This window comes from Sabethes cyaneus, chromosome 2 (assembly GCF_943734655.1).
Source record: "Sabethes cyaneus chromosome 2, idSabCyanKW18_F2, whole genome shotgun sequence".
Taxonomy (NCBI): Eukaryota; Metazoa; Arthropoda; class Insecta; order Diptera; family Culicidae; genus Sabethes; species Sabethes cyaneus.
This window is the reverse complement of record NC_071354.1, coordinates 58445638-58470111: the sequence shown is the minus strand read 5'-3', so window position 1 is coordinate 58470111 and position 24474 is coordinate 58445638. Positions and strand designations below refer to the sequence as shown.

At 39.3% G+C, this 24474-nt stretch overlaps 2 protein-coding genes across 2 annotated transcripts; one reads left to right on the top strand and one right to left on the bottom strand.

Moving 5' to 3' along the window:
• Positions 1-4184: 4184 nt before the first annotated feature.
• LOC128738391 (arylalkylamine N-acetyltransferase 1-like) lies at positions 4185-5423 on the bottom strand. The gene is made up of 5 exons (XM_053833475.1): positions 5277-5423; positions 5056-5233; positions 4789-4994; positions 4462-4592; positions 4185-4332 (listed from the first exon to the last, which is right to left on the bottom strand). Exons 1-5 carry the CDS (start codon positions 5421-5423, stop codon positions 4185-4187), a joined length of 810 nt encoding a protein of 269 aa, XP_053689450.1.
• Positions 5424-6464: 1041 nt separating this feature from the next.
• On the top strand, positions 6465-24208 carry LOC128735468 (putative uncharacterized protein DDB_G0287265). The gene is made up of 2 exons (XM_053829950.1): positions 6465-6901; positions 23542-24208. Exons 1-2 carry the CDS (start codon positions 6465-6467, stop codon positions 24206-24208), a joined length of 1104 nt encoding a protein of 367 aa, XP_053685925.1.
• Positions 24209-24474: the final 266 nt, after the last annotated feature.

Here is a 24474-nt window from a genome sequence, read left to right as displayed (position 1 = left end):
CTAATCAAATCAGAAATCAGAATCAAATAGAACCAAATTTGGCATGTGGAGGTTTCTTATAGAATCGAAAACTACTGAACAAATCGGCGTGAAAATTTGCATGTAGAGGATTTTGGGGCCAAGGAAGGTTCTTATGATGGTTAGAGACCACTCCCTCCATTAAGAGGGGGGATGTCATACAAATGAAACACAAATTTCTGCATAACTGGAGAACTAAGCAAGCAAATGGAACGAAATTTGGCATGTCGGTGTTATTGGAGACAAGAATTTTCTCTATAATAAATTTAGATCCCTCCCTTCTTTATAAGAAGAATTATGACTCCTCTCCCCTTTAAGAGGGGGGGGGGCTTCCATACAAATGAAATACAAATTTCCTCATAACTCGAGAACTAATCAAGCAAATAGAACCATATTTGGCATGTGGATGTTTTTGGAGGCAAGAATTTTTACTATGATGAATTGAGACTCCTTACCTATTTAGGAGGGGGAGGGGCACCCATACAAATAAAATACCAATTTCCTCATAACTCCAGAACTAATCAAACAAATGGTACAAAGTTTGGCATGTGAAGGTTTTTGGAAGCAAGAATTTTTTCTATTGTGAATTAGGACCACTCCCCACTTTAGTAAGGGGGGGGGGGCTCCTATACAAATCTTATATATAAAAATGAATTTCTGTCTGTCTGTCTCTCGGGATGTCCCTCATAGAATCGAAAACTACTGAACCAACCTGCGTGAAAATTTGCATGTAGAGGTTTTAGGGGCCAAGGAAGGTTCTTATGATGGTTAGAGACCCCTCATCCCACCAAGAAGGGGGCTCCCATACAAATGAAACACAAATTTCTGCTTAATTCGAGAACTAATCAAGAAAATGGAACAAAATTTGGCATGTGGGTGTTGTTGGTGCCAATAATTTTTTCTATGGTAAATTGAGACCCCTCCCCTCTTTAGAAGGGGAATTATGACTCCTCTCCCCCATAAAAAATGTAGTGGAAATTTCTTCAGAACTCGGGAACTAATCAAACAAATGGAACCAAATTTGGCATGTGAAGGTTTTTAGAGGCAAGAATTTTTTCTATGATGAATTGGTACCCCTTACCTTTTTAGGAGGGGGGGGCTCCCATACAATTGAAAAACATTTTTTTTCATAACTCGAGAACTAATCAATCAAATGGAACAAAATTTGGCATGTGAAGGTTTTAGGAAGCAAGATTTTTTTCTATGGTGAATTACGACCCCTCCCCACTTTAGGAAGGGGGGCTCCTATACACATTTTTTGAAACGATGGTTCTACAATTGATGAAGGGACGGTAGCGGAAAGAAATGAAAATTTTTGGTGAAGGAGGGGAAAAGTGGAAAGGAAAGGGGGAGGGGGATATTGGTAGCCACACTTGACGTCATTTTGACTTCTACCTTTTGTCCAATGCTGGAAGGTGCATGAGTCGAACCAAGCTATAATCTGAGATTATAACCGGATTCGAACCCACAACACCCGCCAGGGCATGTGGTTCGCTGGTACTTGTACCTTTGAACCATAGAGGCGCTGGACTCCGGTCGGCACCAAATTTTGGATTTTTACTTCCTGGCCGAAAACGAACAATCTAGCAAAATTTGGTTCAAATCCGTGAAGGTCGATTACACGTTTAAACTTTTTTCGGTCACTTAGCATGGAATGACCCTAATGTAATTTTTAATACAAATAACAATTCTTTATGTGATTTACAACAAAAATGGTCACAATAATTATTTTTCTGAATGTAGCCGTTTTCGAGATATTTGAAAAAAAAAACCGATTTAATCCACCTAGTGGTGAAAGGAACCTTTGTTATACGGTCTTACTTGCTATTTGAGATAGAAATCGACACGTCTTCGGAAAACAATTCATCTATTGGTTGTAGTTGCGTAGTGCGTTGGTTTACATAATATTTTTGAAAATAGAATAAGTTTACAAAATTTGAACAAAATAGGAACACTTTTAAATTTTGATGAAAAAAGGATCATGAAATTGCTGAGTAAGGATAAGTAAGTTGTTATTAATCTGAGTAAGTGCAAATAAAAGTAAGTTGTAAGAGGAAATCTTGTCCTTTAGCATATACATTGTCTAGTAAAGGTCTAGTTTATAGGTTTTTGGACTATGCATAGTTTCCTGTAATGCCATTCTATTTGAATCTCATCAATAGAGTTTTCTTGAATAATTTTCATCAATTTTTATTAACTCACGCTGTTGTATTTTATACAACACGTGTAGGTTTTTCAACGCCATATTGTTATAAAATTACAAATTGTTGTTTAACTAACGTATATTCTTCAACAAACTCATTGTGAGCAAAATATCATAATTATTCAATGCATTAATAATTTAAATTGTTGGGAAAATTTATGCAGCAAAACTATCAGCAAATGTAAAATGTTAAAAATGTATCCGTCTGCTGATAGTCGAGTAATTCGGAGTCAATATTAGGGTATTCTTTATAATCAAAGTTCTACAGTTCCTAAACAAGCAAACATACAGGTATACTATTTTCAGAAAAGTTGTGTATTTTTACTATTTGTACAATTTTGTAGTTCATGAAAAAGTCATGCAACAATTACAAAAAGAGCAATAATAGAAAAACTCATTTTACAAATTCATATACAATAAATAAGATATTTCTATCTTCGCTGCAGAGATAGAAGGTTACTGTCTTTAGCAAAATTTCTTGTAATAATATGCTCTATAACTTTGCAGAACACATCAATGTGTTATATTGACACTGAAGAAAAATATTTTTTTTATTTCACTTTTAGGGGGATTAATAAAAATTTAAATTCCACCAGACGATAGAGCTTCCAATTTCAAGAAACTCTTCCAAAGGTTCGATAAACCTAAAACCAAGTTTTTCCAGACAAAACTCTAGTGCACACGTTTTCTTTGGTTTGGGGTTATAGTGCGTGCGAGTAACTGTGTTACAAAAGTTGGTGCGAGTGTTCGAGGGTTAATATCTTTTGACCGGCAAAACCAATTCTTATGAAATTTTGCATATATATTCGTAGTCTCAAAACCTCTCGTTTGATATTAAAATAATTGAAATTAGGTAATTTATCTTGGTTAAAATCATAAATTATTGTAAATTTTGGTGTGGTGTATACGGTTGCTCATAACTTTCAAATTAAACGTCCAATCAAAAAACCATTCAATAGTGATCTATTAGGATATATTATCTTTCAAATGAGACTAATAGCGCATTAATCGGTTTGGCCACCTCTGAGAAACAGGCGATAATTATTACCTTGTCAAAACAGGTTTTTAATGCATAACTTTTAAACTACTTATTTGTTTTCAATTAAAAATTCCTGGACAATTTAGCTTTAATAAGGGCTTTCATTTGATACTAAGATCGTTGAAATCGGTCATGTAGTTTTGAAGAAACCCGTGTCACGTATTTTTCACATTTTTGCTTATAACTTTTAAACGAAATGTCGTGTCACGAAACAACTCAATAGTGATCTACTAGACAATAACACCTTTCAAACAAAAGTAATAGCGAACCATTCGGTTCAGCCATCTCTGAGAAACAGGCGATAGAAAAAATCATTACATACTTACACACACACACACAGAGACATTGCTCAAATCGTCGAACCCTATCGATTGGTATATGTGACTTGGCCCTCCGGGCCTCGGATCAATTTCGTGTTTTTCGACCAATTTTTAAACCTTTGTTATAGTATAACAAAGGTAAAATGTGTAATAAAAAAAAATTATTGTTATGTTCATAGAATTTCTCATTAAAGATTGCATTCGAAAAAACTGGACACACTTAGAGTAACTCAAGGTCGAAAAACTAGATCCCTTACCCTATTTGTTTGCAACTAACGCGTGAGTAAAAATAAGTAAAATTTTGACTAAAATGGTTTTAATGAAATAAAAAGCAGATTTAAGTGGGTGAGTAAAAGATTATTTAGATATCGAACATATTAGTTTCTGTCGTAGCATGAAAATAGCATTAAAATTCGCCTACGTACATGAAATGTGACATGTCCACTCAAGTTTCACCACATAATTTCAGTTAGGCGCCGCTCCAGCCATTGCAAACCGGGGTAAATCGTGCTAGTGTGACCCGAACAGGGAACTTAATTCAATTAAAATAATTTATTCAATAAATACAAGCGCAAACACTGCCCTTCAGCGGTAATGTCGACGGTTAAGCCTTTCGTAGCTGGATAGCATGTACGCGAATATGGGTGTGAGGCACTTCCGGCTGTACTACCGGCTTTTTAGTACTGTCCACTAGATGCTTGTACGGCACGGACCACATGCACTCCATCCCGGCACGTTGCGCTAATCTGGAGCTGGACGAAAAGTTTCGGTTCAGAAAGTAAACGGAACGAAAAATGATGCTATCTGCCGGGGGGCTAACTACAATGTGCTAAAATGCACACGCGCGCGCAAACACACATCCACACAGCACTTATGCTTACCTGTACTCGCTGGTACAATCCATTCGAGCCACCTGGAATCCCATATCACGTGCCAAATGCAGCGAACGTACCGTTAATTGATATCCAATACCCCTGCGCTGAGCTTCGCGTGCCGTTGCGAGGATAGCGATCTGAGGGGAAAGAATTGAAAGAAACGTTTAACAGCAATCGAGCTGACGTCGGTTGGCTGGTTGGGTATGGTATGGTGGCTATAACAGCGCTGCCAGAGGCATAACGGAGAATAGCGAAACCGAACCGATACCACTCTACTGCGCATGAGCTTTTACAGTGAGCTTTACAAGTCTTCGGACATCATTCGAAACGAACCTCAAAGATGCAAGATGTATTGAACTTTCTGTGAAGTCTCGGTTCCTTCGAAACGATCGACCAAATGTAGTAAAGCTTCCGCAGTGGATCACATTGGACACGATCGGCCCGCTCTCGGAGCAAGTCGCCCTCCCACTCGCAGTTGCGCTGATTCAATGCGATGCCCACTATTCGGTTGTCCGGTTCAACAGCGATTAAGCTGCATCCTGAAAACGATATTGCTTCCTGAAGAAATCATTTTACAATTCTGACGTTTCAGTATTTTACCATCTTTCAAGTGATCGAAAAGATATGCTTCCAAGCAAGGATTTGCTACTGCGCTGGTAACGTTCAAACTTCTCAGTAGAGGCTCTTCATTAAAAAAATTCTTACGAATGAAGCTCATGATGTGCATTTCATCTTGAGCCTTGGCCAGCCGAATGCTGAACGGTCGAGGAGCTTGATGCTGTGAAAATCGATAATGGAATCAATTTCAGTCAGTTTAATGCGAACTTTTGCTTCAGTACAGATACAGTAAACATTCCTCTGGTTCGCTCCTTATTGCGTTCCGCATGAACCAAGTAAGGAGAGCACGTTTTCAGGAAGTTAGCGGCCACCGACAGATTATTACGGAAAATTTTTGTTTTCCTAAACATGACACACAACCACTAGAGCACCGATCGCAAAGTGGGTTTGTTCGTTTGGAAGCGTGGCATGCTTAGATTAGAGGCATGCTAGCAGATATATTTATTTGCATACATTTGGACTTAGGTATGCTCTTTTTATATAGTTCCAAGCAAAACAAAATGCGTTTCTAAACTGATGGAAAACCTAGCGCTTCGTATGAAATTTCCACGCTGGGAATTTTAGGTGACTTTCGCACTTTAGTAGATATTGATTGAGATCAAATTGGAGCATGTTGCTTTAAAAACTTAATCCTCATTTCAGCCACTGAGAGATAAGACAGGGCTAACAGTAATTAGTCTCCCATTCAACACTGCAACATTATTAATGTAAACAAACAAAGAGTTTGCCCCTTGACGGAGTCCACCCACACCTCCGCTTCCTGTTTCTCTCGTCACCCTGTCGTCCAACGATTGAACCATCGATAGCACGCCACTTTCAACCCAGTGACAATAATTAATTCATTCAAAACACTTTAGTAACGCTACCTGTCGGATCGAATAGAGCAACAAAGTGCGCACCGGAGCCGGGACCGAAGCCGGCGTCGAAGTTCGAGTGAAAACCGCAGACATTGCCAATCGTCCGCAGCACAATTTATTCAAATTGCTTAGCCACTGACTGGCTGACTGACTGGGTTTGACTGTGAACAATCGGAGGGGGGAAGGGGAAGGTTGGTGGCCGAAGTCAGCTGATTGAATTGAAATTTGCCAAGACCCCCGCGGGGCGGGTCAACCGTCGCACGAGGAGAGGTGTTGACGCAGCCTGACAATTTCATCTTTCTCTGTCGGTTGCGCGCGTAGGTATTTTGCCTAGACTTTCTTCTCGCTTTCAGGAGAAGTCTCGCTTGATTGATTCTAAAGCTCGTTCGGTAGTCAAGAAAAGACAAGAGCGATTTTCGAGCATTGAAATTATGTAATTAGACCGTTATAAAATTGACTTGGCTAGTACAGTTCAGTGACATTCGATGTTGGTCGCGGGAACTGAACGGATTACTGAAACGCTAGTGATTTACGATGTTGTTTTTGAACTTTTCTGTGATTTTCGGTGTGCTTCTGCAGAAAACTGCCGGCGGTTACAAGCTTTTTCCGGGAATATTCGATCCTAATCCTTTTATTCCGAGGACACATCCGGAAGTTTTGCGAATAACGTCCAGCATCTACGATGGTCCGTACATGTACGGGTGGTCAGGAGGAACCCAAGATGGTGAAATTGGCTATGTGAAAACGAACAGTGACAAAGGATCCGGTGGATACCATCATCAGGAGAGTTTCCACAAAAAGGATGGAAATGATTACGGTCACGAGGAGCAGTCCGGGTATGGAGAATCGAAAGATGATGTGAAACACGATGATGTTGATAAGTACAAGACGATTATACGGAAGTATGACCCACATGCAAGAGAAAATAGTGAGAGAGAAAATCCAAAGTACGACGTGATAGAAGAACAAAGGTTAGTAAACTGCTGCTACTTGAAACATTCAGTTACGAAAGTATATATGGTGATAACCGATGTCATTGTAATAGTTGTAAGGATTTTGATTTATATTCAATATGCACCTAATAATAAGATCATATCATCGACTTCCGTTATGATCATAGTTGTGCCAGTGTTTTTGTATTCTTCGAAGTGTGATTCGTATTTTAAATTTCGAATGCTGCAAGACAAGATTTCAATTAGTTTATGATTATGTTAAACGTGTCGGTAATGGTTGTTTTGAGTGTATTTCGTGTGAAATATATCGAAAACATTTGACTTCAATTGGTCCAATTCAAATCTCTCTCTTCTTAGATTTGCTTACCAGACGCAATCGTTATTGAAAAGCGTTACAGCTGGCACTTCCCGTTATCCAGAAACATTTCCTCCCAAATCTTTTCCAAACATTGCTTGATAGTTTCCACAGTCAATAATTTGGTGCTCCATAGTTTGCCTAGCATGTAACCCCATGCATAGAAGTCGAGGGAATTTAAATCAGGCGAAGAGGCAAGCCACTCTTTCGTACCTTTGGCCTGGTGCCTGTGTAGCTTTGGTCTGGTGAGATGGTGCAGGATCTTGTTGGAAACAGTATGGTGCATTCTTGTAGTGTTTTTGACAATAGGTAACAAATGATTCTTCAAAATGTAACCGATGTAACATTTTGCGTTGGTTTTAACATCACATTCAATGAACAGCAATGGAAATTTCAAATTTTTAGAGAAACATCGCCATACCATCACTCTGATAATATTTTGGAACCTTTGAACAGCCAGTTTATCCCGAAAAATATCAAAAAGATGTGCTCCTATACCCAATCCGCTTTTGTTCGTAGCGGTGATCCTGTAGTAGGAACTTTTTTTCGACCGAAAACAGAATTTCACAATCAACGCCACAGTAGCAAATCCTTGCTTGGAGCAGCTGCCGATATTTTTCAACTCTTGTGACCTTCTGCTTTTTAGTCAATCCGTGCACCGGTTGATTTTTGTATGGAATTATTCGAGGAACATCTTTGAAAGTATTCTACATGCGACTGCGAAATTTTCAATTCCTTGGCCATCTTACGACCGGACTGATCACGTTTCCATCGAATTCGCTGTTTTACTCGTTTAAAGGCATCCGGTATCCTTATAGTGCGTTTACGGCCAGGTTTGGCAGTATAAAAAGCCAGATATGCTAATAAGCAGCTGATTTACTGCTTATGTTATGGGAGGGAAATTGATCTCACGAAGACCCAGATAGACAACACGTTTTGTGGAAATTTAATAACTCACATTTGTAAAGTTAAACATTATGTCTTTATTTTACATTTTCAAATGTACATACGGCTTTGAAGTTCAGTAAAACTCAAGTCTTAACACTAAAACAACTAAAATTAGTAACTTACATTTGAACTCTAGAATAATTCTTAAACAATATTGATATTGATCTTTAAATGGAATTCAACCAAGCAGCCTGACTCCTATAATCGGCTAGTTCCTCATCCATTTGTTGCTTTGTTCTATAATTTGCACGTCGTCTATTGCCAGAGTCCCGTTCAGGGTTGCCACATGCACAGATTATTCTGTGTTTAACAGATATTTGAAAGAAATCGCCTGTACAGAATCTGTATGCACAGAATACAGATTTTCGCCAATTTACACAGATTAAACAGATTTTTGAGTCTTTACATGAGAGTGAAAGAGACGGAAATAGTCAGCAAAATAACTCTCTATCTCTTTCACTCTCATTGTTTTGCATTAGACAGATTTTTGCACAGATATTTTTCCTCGCCGTACAGATTGTCAGATTTTTCCAACAAAAAACACAGAATTATATGTGGCATCCCTGGTCCCGTTGTCCATTTGATGTATTCTGAGACTCTTCCCGTTCCGGAGATCTACCGGCCTCCCTCATATAATCGTCCAATTCTTTGTCCAACTCTTCTTTGGTTGTCACCCGCACAAAATTGTTGGAATTTGACTGCGGTAGACGTTGCTTTGCGGTGGGCCTAGCGCCAAGTCGATCAAATACGCTTACATTTCTACGGTCTTGCGGACGATTTTCGAAGTTGTCGTCATCCATTCGATTATTGCTGCGTCTGGGGACATGCGATCCTGCTTTGCGCCCTAACCGGGACTGGATTGAACGACGGAAATCCGCGGCGTGAGCGTTCTCAGCCACTCGACGTAGATCACTATGTGCCGATCGACCATCCCGGTTCAGACGTTGTCGACCGGAGCGTATACTATTATGACGTCGGTCCAACTGATGAAGTCGTTGGTCCTCCGAATTGACTCGATTGCCGTTAGACTTGCAGGATTGTCTTTCCCTGGACATGGTTGTAAAGCGGTCGCTCGAAGAAACAACAGTCGATTCCATGCTTTTCAAAATTGTTTTGATGCAGAAAATGTTAACTTTACTGATGACGTTCTATCACAAACTGATTAAGGCAATTCTGGGAAATGCTTTAAATATGCTTATCGTCCAACCAGCCCCGTATACCTAGCAACTAAACATTGATCACTCATGTAGTGTTACAAGATACCTAAGTACCCCTATGACCTAAGGTACTGAAATCTCATTTATGACAAATCTTCGTAATTCATCCGTTCTGTCTATCTGAAAACCGTGATCCCGAACTATTTACCCCAAAAAACTACCAGTCTACATGCAGAAACGAAACGTTACGTTCATTGAATAAAATTAAAATTATTTTTTGTTTTCCAAGTAAGGTTGAGGTTCTTAATAAATCCCCACAGTCGAAGACAATTTTAACCCAAACTTTAGCCCAATGCCAAGGCAATGATTATTGTTTTAATATAAAGCTGTCGTTGTTTTTAATGAAATAAAATCCGATTTTATCCACCTAGTGGTGAAAGGACCTCTGTTATAACATCTTATTTGGCATTTGATGTGAGGTTTTCTTAACCAAATAATATTTTGCAACCAGTAAGAGACAGTTAGTTACAATATGCAGCAAAGTTCCTTATTTTAATGTGTTCTACAATGTTTATGAAAATATTAATTTTTTTTGGACGCATTCAAAAAAACAAAAATTTGTATCACTCTATTGGACCGATTCACGGTCACTTTAATAGTGTAAAAATATTGCTTTTTTTATAAATAAACTGCTCCAAAGATACACTCGTTAAAAATCGATTGGAGATGCTTCCATCCTACGCAGACTTCAGGAAGTGGTCCATTTTGCCCTATTCCTCAAAAATCATGATAAACGCCAATTAATCAGTATGAAAACTTATATACTGCCATAAATGAACTCAAATAGCTTCCAAATGTTGTCAAAACGTTCGAAGAAACAAATCCCATTCATTCCATACGGTGCGAAATGCAAGAATAGTCCATTTTACCCAATTCGCTCCTAAATACATAGTAAAACCTAATTAAAGCGGCTAATCTCATGGTTTACTCTTGTCCAGCGCCTCTATAGTTCAAAGGTACAAGTACCAGCGAGCCCCACATGCCCTGGCGTGTGTTATGGGTTCGCATCGGGTTATAATCTCAGATTCTAGGTTCGACCCATGCACCTTCCAGCATTGGATAAAACGTAGGAGTCAAAACAACTACCGTGACCGCTCTTAATTCTGCGCAGCTCCTAACTCTGCGCATTTTTCTTTATATATGTATTTTTCAACATTATGCATAACTATGACCATTGTGTTATTTTTTTATAAATACCTGTTGAATATTACGCCATTATTCACCAAAGAGGCATAATATTTGACAGCGAAATAAATTAAAGTGAAACTGAAAGTATTTTATATGTCAGAAAACAACGTCGTTAGCGCCAACGCTAAAACTGTCATTCTAGAAAATTAACAAATTTATGGTCAAAATTCCTTGCAATGATCAAATTACCCACCATAGTTAGAAAGAATAATTAGTTTTAGTCATGTTTCAGACAAAAAGAATGATTGCATGCCTTGCTTTCGTTGGAAAAATGCACCGCAGTAGTGCGCAGATTAAGGCACAGATTTTTTATTCATGTTCCAAATTCTGCGCAGTAATGTATCCTTCGAAGAAATCACGAAAGAATACACAACCTCACCCAAATGGCTGAGGTATAGAGGCATGAAAATTCAAGTAGAACGTTTAACGTGCATTGATTGGAATCCTGTGTTGCGACTCGGGGTCCGAACCTACGAGCGCCAATTTATGGAACCATATTTTCTGACTTTTTTGAATGTCCAACTTCAGGCAGTGGCGAAGGTGTTTCTACATGAAAACACAATTTTTAATATATGTCTAAAGTGTAATATTCAGTATGCAGAAACCCCGAATCAACACGCCCTTCACGTTATCGACAATAAAATATTTAAAACAAGCCAATCAAAATGATAACAATATTCCTGTGCCACCTGGACAGCACAAGAACGTCAAATCATGGATTTATTTATTGTAATGCCTAATGACGGATTTTTGACGTGCTTTTAGCGTATAATGACATAAACAACATGGTTATTAGTGTTTATTGTTACTTTTTGGGTGCGCAGAATTAGGAACAAACATGCACAGAATTATGAACATGGGCAAGAAAGTGCGCAGAATTAGGCACCGTGGATAAGTTTACAAAACGAAAATATACTTAATCGTTGGTCGACTTTTAATTCCCATGTTTTTTACCAGATACTATAGACCGTAGCACTACACGTTGCTGCTATCAACGTTATTAATAATTCTTGAATTGAATAATTCTTCTTTGTAAATTTTTAACCTTAATATATTTTTAAATGTACAGTCAATCCACAATCATGGGTCACACACAATTGTGGCTCATTTTAGCTTTAGCTGCCAATTTCCGCTTGAATATCACCTAATGATTGATCAAATTGCTAATGCTACCTATGAGTAACAATTTCATCAATCAATTAGTATAATATTCACGCATTAACCGGCAGAAAAAGCTAACTGAAGTTTTTGGAGCGTCTTAGTAGAATACGAAACCTAAAAATAAAAAATAAGAAAACTTATCCAATTTAATTCTACTATGTGTATTTTTTTCACGACAGATACGTATTTCGCCTACGACTTGCAGGCTTCCTCAGTGTCAGTTCGAAAACAGACACTGAGGAAGCTTGCAAGTCGTAGGCGAAATACGTATCTGTCGTGAATAAAATACACATAGTAGAATTAAATTGGATAAGTTTTCTTATTTTTTATTTTTTAGAAAAGCTAAAATGACCCATAATTGTGTGTGAAGCTAGTGTGTAGCTTTGAAGCAGCTGGTAGATTTTCGTGTCATCGGCATACAACAATCGCGTACCATGTGATAATAACTTTGTGAAATCGTTGATAAACAACGAGAACAGTAAAGGGCCCCAAGATACTACTTTGAGGGACTCCGGGGTTATTACTAAACCAGCACGATTGTGACGTTCTCAGCTTCACAGTCACCCTTGTTCTTATTTTCTTTCGAATGATATTCGTTCGAAAGTAAAGCCGTTCCGTATTCTTGTTTTCGTTCGAATCAATTCGAACGTTCGAACTCCCCTTCCTTTTGTTTATTCGAATATGAGAATAGTGGTTCCTGATTCGTACGAAGATCAGGCATTATGGAAGCCCCTGATCCCTCCGACACAGTCGTGCCCGTTGCAGAAATGCACCTTCATCGTCGCCCCGGTCCTGTGTTCGGTAGTGGAGACGGGGTCTTCCAGCTTGTACTCTCAGGCAAGTATAATTGTGCACCAGAGCGATCGGTACCTGATGATTCCTTGCATTTCAACATATCGAATCGTGGGTCAGCTTCCCTATCACATGGACTGCGGATTTATTATCACAACGTGCGCGGGCTGCGTACTAAAATCGACTCCTTCTTTTTGGCGGTATCTGAAGGAGACTACGTTGTGATAGTACTTACTGAAACGTGGCTTGACGACCGTATTTATTCCACGCAACTATTTGGTAATCATGATCTTCACAAATGCCTGTCTGCTGTTGTGCCCTGTTAGATGGATTCAGTCTACATGGGCTGTCTCAAATCAATACGGTGCTGAATCGGGATGGTCGTTTGTTGGATTTCGTACTTGCATACGAATTGGCAGTACCAAATTGTAATATATCTATTGCGCTTGAGCCGCTAGTCGAGTTAGCTGTGCATCCGGTTATAACCGTGTCACTTGATCTACCATTACCAGTGATGTATGACCAGTTGTCACAAAATACAATTTTAAACTTTCGTCGGGCGGACTATAGAAAACTTAGCGCAGCATTTGCCTAGGTAAATTGGAATACTATTTTGGAAGCCTGCTCCAACGTCGACGATGCGGTGTGCTGTTTCAGTAGTGCTATTGAAAACATCACCAGTCGGATAGTCCCAGTATGCACACCACTGCGGAAGCCCGCATGGTCTAATGCACGTCTACGCAAGCTTAAGCGTATGCGAGTGGCCGCGCTGCAAAAATATTGTTGTCATCGCTCACCGTACTATAAAAATCAATTCAATATTGAAAGCAATCGGTATCGCAGCTCTAATCGTTACTTGAATAATCGATATGTGAATCGTATTCAAAGCAGTCTTCGCATGCAACCTAAACAATTCTGGTCGTTTGTGAATACTAAACGAAAGGAAATCGGCTTACCCTCATCCATGTTTTTGGGTAATTGTGTTGCCAACAGCGAACGTGAAAAATATGATCTTTTTTGGTGTGCAGTTCAAACAAGTATTCAGTAATTGCATCGCATCTCCCGCACAAATTGAAGAAACCAGAAACGTAGTACCACGTGATTTGTTTTCGTTTGATTTGCCGCATATTGATATTGAACTCGTAAAAACCGCTTTATGAAAACTGAAAACTTCTTATGCACTTGGTCCGGATGGTATCCCTTCTGTTGTTCTGAAACAATACAGTGACGTGCTTAGTTCTCCAATCGCGAAGCTGTTTAACATGTCGTTACAGCAACGCAAATTTCCTGATCGCTGGAAATTTTCCTGTCTGTTTCCAGTACACAAAAAAAGCGACAAACGCGACATAACTAAATATCGAGGGATCACGTCCATGTGCGCATGCTCAAAATTGTTTGAAATCATCGTAAATGATGCTTTGTTCGCTTGTTGCAAAATCTATTCGGGTAAAAACCGTGCTGGTCAGCGTCAATATAGCTGACCAGCACGGTTTTTACCCGAAAAGATCGGTGACCACAAATCTGATGCAGTTTGTTTTCCGCTGTCTGCAAAATCTGGACTCTAGTTTTCAAACCGATGCTATTTATATGGATCTGAAAGCCGCTTTCGATCGAGTGGACCACGAAATACTACTCAGAAAAATGGAGCGACTGGGTGTATCTGCGGATGCCGTATGCTGGTTCGAATCTTACCTGACAAACAGAAGCTTATGTGTGAAATTAGGAACTACTCCAGCTGCTTCTCCAATCTATCTGGAGTTCCGCAAGGCAGCAACCTAGGCCCGCTGCTCTTTTCGATTTGCATAAATGATGTCACACTTCTGCTTCCACACGGTTGTCGACTATTTTACGCTGACGATACTAAAATTTTTAAAACCATTACGTGCCTGAATGACTGTGTGGAACTGCAGGAGTACTTGAACATTTTTGTTTGCTGGTGTGATGCAACGCTAAGTATAGAGAAATGTAACATAATGTCGTTTCATAGAAAACGATCACCTATTGAATATGACTATAGTGTCTCTGGCCAACGCCTTCTTCGCGTATAGTGTATTAAAGATTTGGGAGTGCTGTTGGATAATGGATTGACATTCAAGAGCCACTACGACAGCATTATCTCCAGAGCCAACCGTCAACTTGGATTCATCTTCAAGATTGCGGATGAGTTCCGCGACCCACTTTGCCTCAAATCGCTTTACTGCTCACTTGTGCGATAAATCCTCGAAAATAATTCTGTGGTTTGGTGTCCATTTCATGCAAATTGGTTCCGCCGAATCGAAATGATACAGAAAAAATTCGTCCGTTATGCTCTTCGCCATCTTCCGTGGCGGGACTCGCTAAACTTGCCGTCGTACGAAAACCGCTGCCGACTTCTTGGCTTTCAAACATTGGAACTTAGACGACAAACCGCACAGGCGGTTTTTGCTGCCAAACTACTTGCGAATCGCATTGACTGCCCGTCACTATTAGAGGAATTAGCCATATATGCTCCCGAACGACCGTTACGCCAGAGAAGCTTCTTTTATTTGGAACCGCGGAATCATTTATATGGAGCTCATGAACCTGTTCGAATTATGTGTCTTCGTTTTAATGTGGTGTTTGAGATGTTTGACTTCAATATGCCAATACATGTTTTTCGTGACTGTTTGCTTAATGTTAGGAATTAGTTTTAGAAATTAAGAATGTTCATTAAGACAAATTTATGGTCAGATGAATTTACAAACAACAATAAACAATAAACCATCACAAGTATCTGTCACTCCGAGTTTATCACACTTAGCACATAATATCCCTTGATCAACACGATCAAATGAAGCCTTCAGGTCGGTGTACACAGCGTCAATCTGTAGACTCCGATCAATGCCGCACAAGCAAAATGAAGTGTACACAAATAAATGGGTAGTTACGGGTCTGCCAGGAAAGAATCCATGCTGTGTAGTCTAAAAATATTTTTTGTGCTGAACAGTAAATCGTATACAATAGCTTCTCAAACATTGGTTTAGGTGCACAAACTGGAAATTCTTGGATACTGCTCAACATTACGTTGTCATTCCACTTGAACACCGGCAACGGGTATGACTCCTTCCAGATTTAAGGAAATAGTTGACATTGCAAAGAAATACATATTAATGATGGATATTAGCGACATGTTTATAGCTTCGTAACATTCTTGGGTAAAGCAACTGGAAAACCATCGGGTCCAGGGCGAAAGGATTGCTTCAAATTACAAACGGCCTTAGCAACTTCTTCGTCAATAATTGTGAATATTTCAGCGGCTCATTGCCAGGAACATGCGTATGATTTGCCTTTTTCTCGCAACGAACGAGTTTTAATCTACACATTTGCAGCAGATCGCTAATATTTTCGAACTGCATGTAGGTACCACGTTTACAGGGTAAGTAGTAGTAACTGTCAGTGTTTTTTGGACGTATTTAATTAAAAAAGGGTTAATCATAGATATGTCTGCGCAATTTTCGCTTGCAAGTTTGTTTTAAATTTAAAGGGCGTGTTAATCATGGACGCAAAAAGGGAACTTGTAGTAAGCCTGTTTTCGAAAATTTTCGACCGCGTAATATTTTAAAGAAGCTGAAGCCATTTTTCGTACCATCAAGCGATACAACAAAACCGGTTCTTGGAAAATACTCCCTAAACCTGGTCGTAAACGCATTGCAAGTATACCAGAAGCCATTGAACGAGTAAGAGAGCGAATTCGGCGGAAACCAGTTCAGTCTGGATAAGATGGCATCGGAGCGGAGTTTGTTAAAATGGGACCAGAAAAGCTGGCCGTTTGTATGCACCGGCTAATTGTTAGAATTTGGGGCACGGCTTCCGGAGTAATGGAAAGATGGGCGGCGTACGATTCAGTCAAACAAAATAAATTATAGCAGATAATGCTAGAACATGATTTTTGGTCAAAATCTTGCGTCACAATAGCGGTTCCATTTCAGTCAATTTTTGTAAAATTTAGTATTATTAATTAATTGATTAACTCCACTATCAATTTTGTTTTATAATGATTGCCATTCTAGTTTAAGATTTTTTTTTTTTTTTTTTTAAATTATTTATTAAGTCAGACGTAAAAGCTAATTACATTTGGTAATTACATTAATTGTCAAATTCTAGTACAAATTTCAGAGCATTTAAATCAATATCGTTAGAAGCAGAATTTATAAAGTTTATGTAATTGATGAATAATCTCATGATTCTAAATTTTATGTTTCTCCGGTGCTCTTTCAGGACTGGTTGCAATAATTTGTTGAAAGTTACACGTTGTCTTGTTCCAGTTGCTGCGATGTGTTGCTGAAGTACGATCCAAGCGTTAGCGACTCTAGAACAGGTGCTGAATTTGTGTGAGAGATCTTCAGTTTGACTCCCACAATGTTGGCAAGTACTGGTACTGATGATGTTCATCCTGTGAAGTAGTTGTCCGTGTGCAGTTTTGTGGTTCACTAGTAAGTAGTACCAGCTTCTTTCAGTCGACTGCAATTCTCGTGCATTGACGTTCCGCCAAATTTGTCTCCAGTTTGAGTGGGGGTTTTCTAGCATAACTTTTGGATGTTCGATTTGCAGAAGGAAAAAATCATGTATGTTTGAAGCTGCTGGGCTATTTTTCAGGTTATTTGGAAGGTATGCACTTTCTTGACATACTATTTTGAGACAGGGACAATTTGTCGGTATTTGTCGTAGATCTGGGGGATTTGCTATATGCTCAATAAAATTGTTATAGAAAGGTATGCTGTCAAGTTCTTTCAAATGACGGTTAATGAGCAGTGCTTTACATTTGAAGAAAGGTAGATGAAGTTTAAGTCCACCTTTGTCTTTATGAAGAGCAAGCTGATGCATCGGTAATCGTGTTATTTGCCCATTCCATATGAACGTTCTCATTAACGCTGTTGCTTTAGCTATATGATGATTGTAAGGACACAGGATCGATGCAATATACCACATTTTTGATGTAATCATTACGTTTAGCAGAATCACTTTTTGGTGTATATTTAATTTTCGCATTTTGTGCATCCATATGATACGTGCTATTTTAGAGATGAGACCGTTCCAGTTTTCATTGATCATTTTTCGAAGCGAATTAGTATATATCACTCCAAGTATTTTCACTTTTTCACTAGTCGATACCCACGGTAAGATAATTTTATTTCGATCAGTGACATATCCTACATCAAGCGAAGAGGTCTTCTGTAAGTTTAGCTTAGCTCCTGAGCATCTTTCAAAGCTCTGGAATAGCTGTTTAACTCCCTCGGCTTTCTGCTGGTGTGTTGTAATTATTGTGATATCGTCGGCATACACTACTACGAGATCATCCGTTCCATTGCATATGCTCTCTATCTTGGTGATAAGTGGTTGTAGATAGATGGCAAATAAGTGCATAGCGAGTGGATCGCCTTGACGAACCGATTTTCGAATGGAAAATTCCGCAGAGAGGTGTCCGTTAATAAGAACACGAGAGCGGGAGCATTCGCCAAGCTTCGACAGTAACCGGACTAGATCAGGCTTGAAACCAAGAGAGATCATTTTTTTGAGCAAGAATTTTCTATCAACAAGATCGAAAGCGCTCGAGAGATCAAAGGAGATCAATTTTCCACATCGCTTTTTGTTACCCAGGCAAGCGATCCGATCTTTGATGGCAAGGGTTGCCTGAAAGATATTTTTGTCACCGTTAGAACATTTTTGCGAGCAGCTGAGGACGTTGTGGTTTTTAATAATCTGGTCGATTCTATTTTTGAGGATCCGAGCAAGGATTTTATAATCGAAATTTAGTAATGAAATCGGTCGAAAGGAGCTGATTGTGTTCCCAGTGTTCTTTTTCTTAACGAGCACAATTATACCGTTTAAGAAGTCTGCCGGCAAGTCTCCTTGTTTAGCTTCGTTCAGGATTAAATTTAACTCGCGGTGGATTATGTCGAAGGTGCGTATATAAAATTCCTTAGGTAGGCCATCTGGACCCGGTGACTTGCGGGATGAACTAAATTTGATCGCCTTATAAATTTCGTCTGTCGATATGTCATCCGTTGAAGAATTGTTAGCTACACTGTCTGGTGGGATAATCGTATTGCAATCAAAAGTTTGATTCTCGTGCGTCTCTTCTTCAGCGTACAGGTTTGTAAAGTAATTGGAGATGTATTCCTGGATGTCTGTTGAGTCTTCAAGCGGGATGCCTTCGTCGTTCACGATGCTCTCGATTACAGTACGTTTTCTCTTTCGTTCCCCAAGTTGAAAAGTTGACAGAGGTTCTCCGGCAATATGAGATTCATTTATACGAATAAAAAGTTTAGTGAAATCTCGCTGTAGCAATAGCATCTGACTTTTGATGCGGTTGATTGATGTCGTTAGTGCGGGATTTTGGTAATAAGCTTGGTAACAGTTGTGGAGTTGTACGTATAAGTGCTGTTGTTTGCGGTTGAAATCGTCATACATTTCTTTTGATTTCCACCGAAAGAAAGATCTTATTTTTCCTTTGGCGAAGTTTATCCACCATTGTACCCATGAGGCATACGCACGGCGCTGTCGTGTCCAGTAGGTCCATTTGTGTTGAAATTCTTCTATTGTTTCATCGGTTAGAATGTACGGACGTAGCGACCAAAATCCCTTTCCTTGCCCTCGACCTTGATTAGGTAGACAAATTCTTACGGTTAGAGCTTGATGATCTGTGAAAGAACATGCATGGGTATGTGCAGTGCGTAGTTGCTGCCGGAGGTTCGCATTTACATATATGCGATCGATGCGAGAGGCTGAATTGTGAGTTATGTACGTATAGTCTACTCGGTTTCCGTGCAGGGCTTCCCAAGAGTCAATTAATTGCAATTGCTGCACCGTGTTTTTCAAAGCAAGACTAAAGTTTTGTTCTCTTGTCGCGTCCTTTGCATTGATAATAGAGTTGAAATCTCCGCTTAATATGACGAATTCAGTTTGATGACGTAAGTAGTATGCTAGCGTGGTGTTGAAGAAAAGCTCTCGTTGTGAGCGCATCTGACTGCCTGATGGTGCATACACATTCACTAAGGTGATAGATCCGGGAAGTCTAACTGCTGTCAGACGAGTATCGATGCTTCTTTCAATATTGGAGAACTTTATATGACTTTTTAGAGCAATTGCGGTGCCCCTGCGAGTGTGGTCAACGTTGGAAATAATATTGTATCCAGGAATTGAGATCATCCCGCTCTCAACCTCTTGTAGGAAGATTATATCCAGCTCGTGATTGCGTACAAAGTAGGGCTGTCTAACCGGTAGTACCGGTAGTACCGAAACCGGTAATACCGGCCGATTTTTGGATACCGAAATACCGGTTTTGGAAAGGCAAAAAACCGGTATTTCCGGTATTTTCTAATATCCTAGTTTTTTTAGTTTGCTTATTCAAAGAAGAACTAAGTTTGATAAAAGATTGTAAAACTCATAGAAAAACAACTTCGTGTTAGTGCTGACGAGATTCTTCGACTACTAGCAATGAATAGGGTGAAACTGTGGGCCAAATAATTATATCTCTTGAACCCGTTTAAGGCACAGTACAGCATCTTTGCTGTATGTTTCATGCAAATGTTTCAGCGTATAAGCCAGACGTCACGTTTCAATTTATTTTCAAACAACTTGACTTGATACATATGTACAAGCCACCAAACTATTCGAAGCTCTCATTTAACGAATTTAGGAAGCAAGATCAGGGCCCCTCGCTTACAATAGTAAATACAATAGTCATTCAACAATGAAGTAATGAAACTTCAGTTTAAACTGCAGCATCGCCGATTCTTTTCAAAACTGACTTCAACCATGAAACTATTTTCACTTCACCATAACGACCGGTTTCATTTGTATATAGAAAAATACAAATGAAACTTTAAAACCGGTCGTCATGGTGAAGTGTTAATAATTCAAATATTCACTAGAAGACCACCAACTGAATTTACTCAACATCGATAAATCGTGCCTGACTGCCAGTCGTCGTCATTTGATACAGTCACTAACTTCAGCTGAAGTTTGCTTGAAACGTTCTGTTCAACAAATTAAACAAGTGACTTTATATATGAAGCGAAGGTGCGAGAAAGTCAGCTTCATTTATTTGTTTCGGCGATGCCGGTCCGTGATTAGAATATGAGAATTTTCGCGCTTTTTGAATATTCTTGGCATCAAAGGATCTACCAGGAAAGAATTTGGAATATTTTTCAAGTCTTTCATGTGATATATTGATTAAACAAGTATATGAAATCTCCAAGCCACTATCTACGAAGAGTGGGATTGAAAGCAGAGATGAGAAGGTACACGATGATGCAAGGGCTCCGGCTTAGGGATAGAGGAAAAATTCGTGAAGAGACTGTAAGAGACCAGTGCATTCATTATGCTGGAAGCTGTAATACGGAGATTTTTGAAAATAGTTAAAAGCGGGTTTTCCTACTTTAAATTTGAAGAAATGATAGAAAAATTCCTGATGCGCTTAAAGCCGTTCGTCAGACTTCGATGAAAGCGGAAGCTTCTTCAATTGTTAGAAACGTTGGCAACAAAATTTGCTCTACCAACGGAAATAAATCGCTAAGCGAATTATTTCTGCCTTAATACTTCTTTGCAAAGCGACAATACTGAAGTAATAGTTTAAAAACAAAGATATTTACTGAAAAACATCAACATTTCTATTGATTGCGAATAATCTGCCAATACCGGTATTTTACCGGTACTACCGGTATTTTCTACGCTAATACCGAAATACCGGTTTTCACCAAAACTGCCCAGTACCGACAGCCCTAGTACAAAGTTTTGTAGCGCATTAATTTTGTTTTGGTTTGATATTGTATTTATGTTAATAGTTGCAATATTAAAGCTTTGAAAATCCATTTTTAATTTAATTATTATGTGTGAGATCTAGTTTAGTCTTCTTAGAACGTGTACGATGGAATCGTTTACCTTCGAGGTTTATTGATGTGGAGGAGTTATCAGTGGTTGTGCCGTTGTCTTCGCTATCTGGAGCAGAGGTCGTGTATGGTGTCTTGAAGATTATTGCCTCATTGCTATCTGCAATGGCAACTTTTTTTCTCAGTGGAGGTAACAACTTGGAGTTTGGCGCTGTTTGTATGGGGGAGTCCGTATGATCGGGATTTAAAGATACGGTGATACTTGTGTTCTGGCATTCAAGGTCAGCATTGTCAGCTATGATAGAAGTATCAGTGTCCTGATATTCGTTGTCTGTATCCATGTGTAGATTTTTCTTTTGCACTGGTGATTGTGGAACTGTTTGTCGGTCTGAGAGATCGCTGGTACTCGGTAAATCACCCTTCACTGCACCGGCGTACGATGGTTTTGTGGTCTTTGGTTTCAACCTGGTGTTAACACTTATTTTTTGTGCTAGGAGCTTTTTATTTTGGGTACATGGTATGCCGTTATGTATATACTCACTACAGTGGCGGCATGTTTGTTGTTGACCTATGTATTTAACGAGAGTAGTTTCTCCGGCGATGGTAATATATGACTTGATTGGGTACTTCAGAATCATATTAACTTCTCGCTTACCGGATGCTAAACCTGCCAATTCGTATTTATCCTCCCAGGGTAATTCGCGGATGGATAAAACATCCCCGAATTTGGACATGACGGTCCTGATATGATTGTCCGTGATGTATTCGGAAAGGTCAGTTAGAACAACTTTTGTGGCTCCGTCTTCCATCCGAAGCTTGATAGTAAATTTCTTCCCGGCAATTTCTATGCCATGTTTGTCGTGGTGTTGCTGAACCGTATCTGTAGCAGTGGCGAGATCTACACATTTCACAAACACACACCAAAAGTAGTGGTTTATCTGTAGTCTCACAATTTTTTCTTTGGTGAGACCAAGGTTGTTTGTAACAAAATGATGGATTTCCTCAAAGCGTGGCTTCTTTGGAAGGTCCGCGAAATCAATTCGGAATGTGTTTTCGCGGCGTAACGTCGAACTCATCTTGCTAGCGAACGTAAGACGAGCTTAATCGCGTCTTATTACATGCGAGATGAGTTCGTACAATTTCTAATAGTATATCTTTAACTGATCAAACAATCGTTTGAAGGTCGAAATTAATTGAGCTGTGTTCTCTACGAGAGTCACAACCTTACTGACTAGTTTTAATCTACACATTTGCAGCAGATCGCTAATATTTTCGAACTGCATGTAGGTACCACGTTTACAGGGTAAGTAGTAGTAACTGTCAGTGTTTTTTGGACGTATTTAATTAAAAAAGGGTTAATCATAGATATGTCTGCGCAATTTTCGCTTGCAAGTTTGTTTTAAATTTAAAGGGCGTGTTAATCATGGACGCAAAAAGGGAACTTGTAGTAAGCCTGTTTTCGAAAATTTTCTACCGCGTAATATTTTAAAGAAGCTGAAGCCATTTTTCGTACCATCAAGCGATACAACAAAACCGGTTCTTGGAAAATACTCCCTAAACCTGGTCGTAAACGCATTGCAAGTATACCAGAAGCCATTGAACGAGTAAGAGAGCGAATTCGGCGGAAACCAGTTCAGTCTGGATAAGATGGCATCGGAGCGGAGTTTGTTAAAATGGGACCAGAAAAGCTGGCCGTTTGTATGCACCGGCTAATTGTTAGAATTTGGGGCACGGCTTCCGGAGTAATGGAAAGATGGGCGGCGTACGATTCAGTCAAACAAAATAAATTATAGCAGATAATGCTAGAACATGATTTTTGGTCAAAATCTTGCGTCACAATAGCGGTTCCATTTCAGTCAATTTTTGTAAAATTTAGTATTATTAATTAATTGATTAACTCCACTATCAATTTTGTTTTATAATGATTGCCATTCTAGTTTAAGATTAGAGGGTTTTATTAACTTTTATCATTCAGTTGTTCATCGAAGAGTTATTTTCGAACAACGAATGTCTACATACGATATAAATGCTATGCTACTATAAATTAACAAATTTATGTAATTTATATTTATTTCGTAATTTCAAAGTTACCGTTTACGCTATCATCAATACAAATCTAAATCTCCTGTTGTCTGTATCTCTTTTTAGTGATGATCACAAAGATCCCAATAAGCACACAACATACGTACCGACGAAAAAGCCGAAAAAGCGTCCAACGAGCACTGCCGAATTCGGCACCAGACTTACCCCACCGAAAAAATCAACCCAGCAGAACAACCCCAACGGGTACGAAACGGTAATATACCATGAAAAGGAAAGCAAGGACTCGGAAAACGGCTACAACTGGCGGAACAGTCATTCTCCGCCGCCCAAGTCGGTGGTCGTCAACCTCGGCGGTGGCAAATCGCCCAATGAGCTGGAAGAGGACGACGATGACGAAGACGGCGAGGAAGAGGAACAACGATACGATGGAAAACAGGCGGACAACGATGCCAACGGACCGTCGGACTCGGAAGGATCGGATTACTCGGATAACTACGACAGCTTTAGGTATGGTAATGAGTTCTCGCATGACGACGATGACAGTAACCAGGAGCGAACGGCTGATGAACAAAACACCAAAACGGATGGAAATAGAAAATCTAACCGTAACAACTACGACTATGACGAGGAAGTGGATCGAGAGGAAATCGACGAATCAGCCAACGATGATCGTTATTACGGATTTGATGACGACGAGGATAGTGGCGAAACTGAAAAGAACAATCGACGACGGTATGATTACACCAGTGAAGCGGATTACGATGCACAATGATCGGTTTCGTAATAAATGGTTATTGAAACAACGATGTAGGCTGTGTGTTTTCTTTGATTTTCTCTATCACATATTCTTTGGCACAAATATTTTTACTATAGCTTAGCAAGTGGCAGTCACAATGAGATATAAGCTTCATGGTCCTTTTATTTGTTTCCTTTTTCCTGATGGCAAATCGATTGATTGGTTTGTGTTCATCATTTTCCACTTCACCGATTCGCTTTATTTTGATTCATGTCTCTACATTCCATTCGTGTATGTTAATT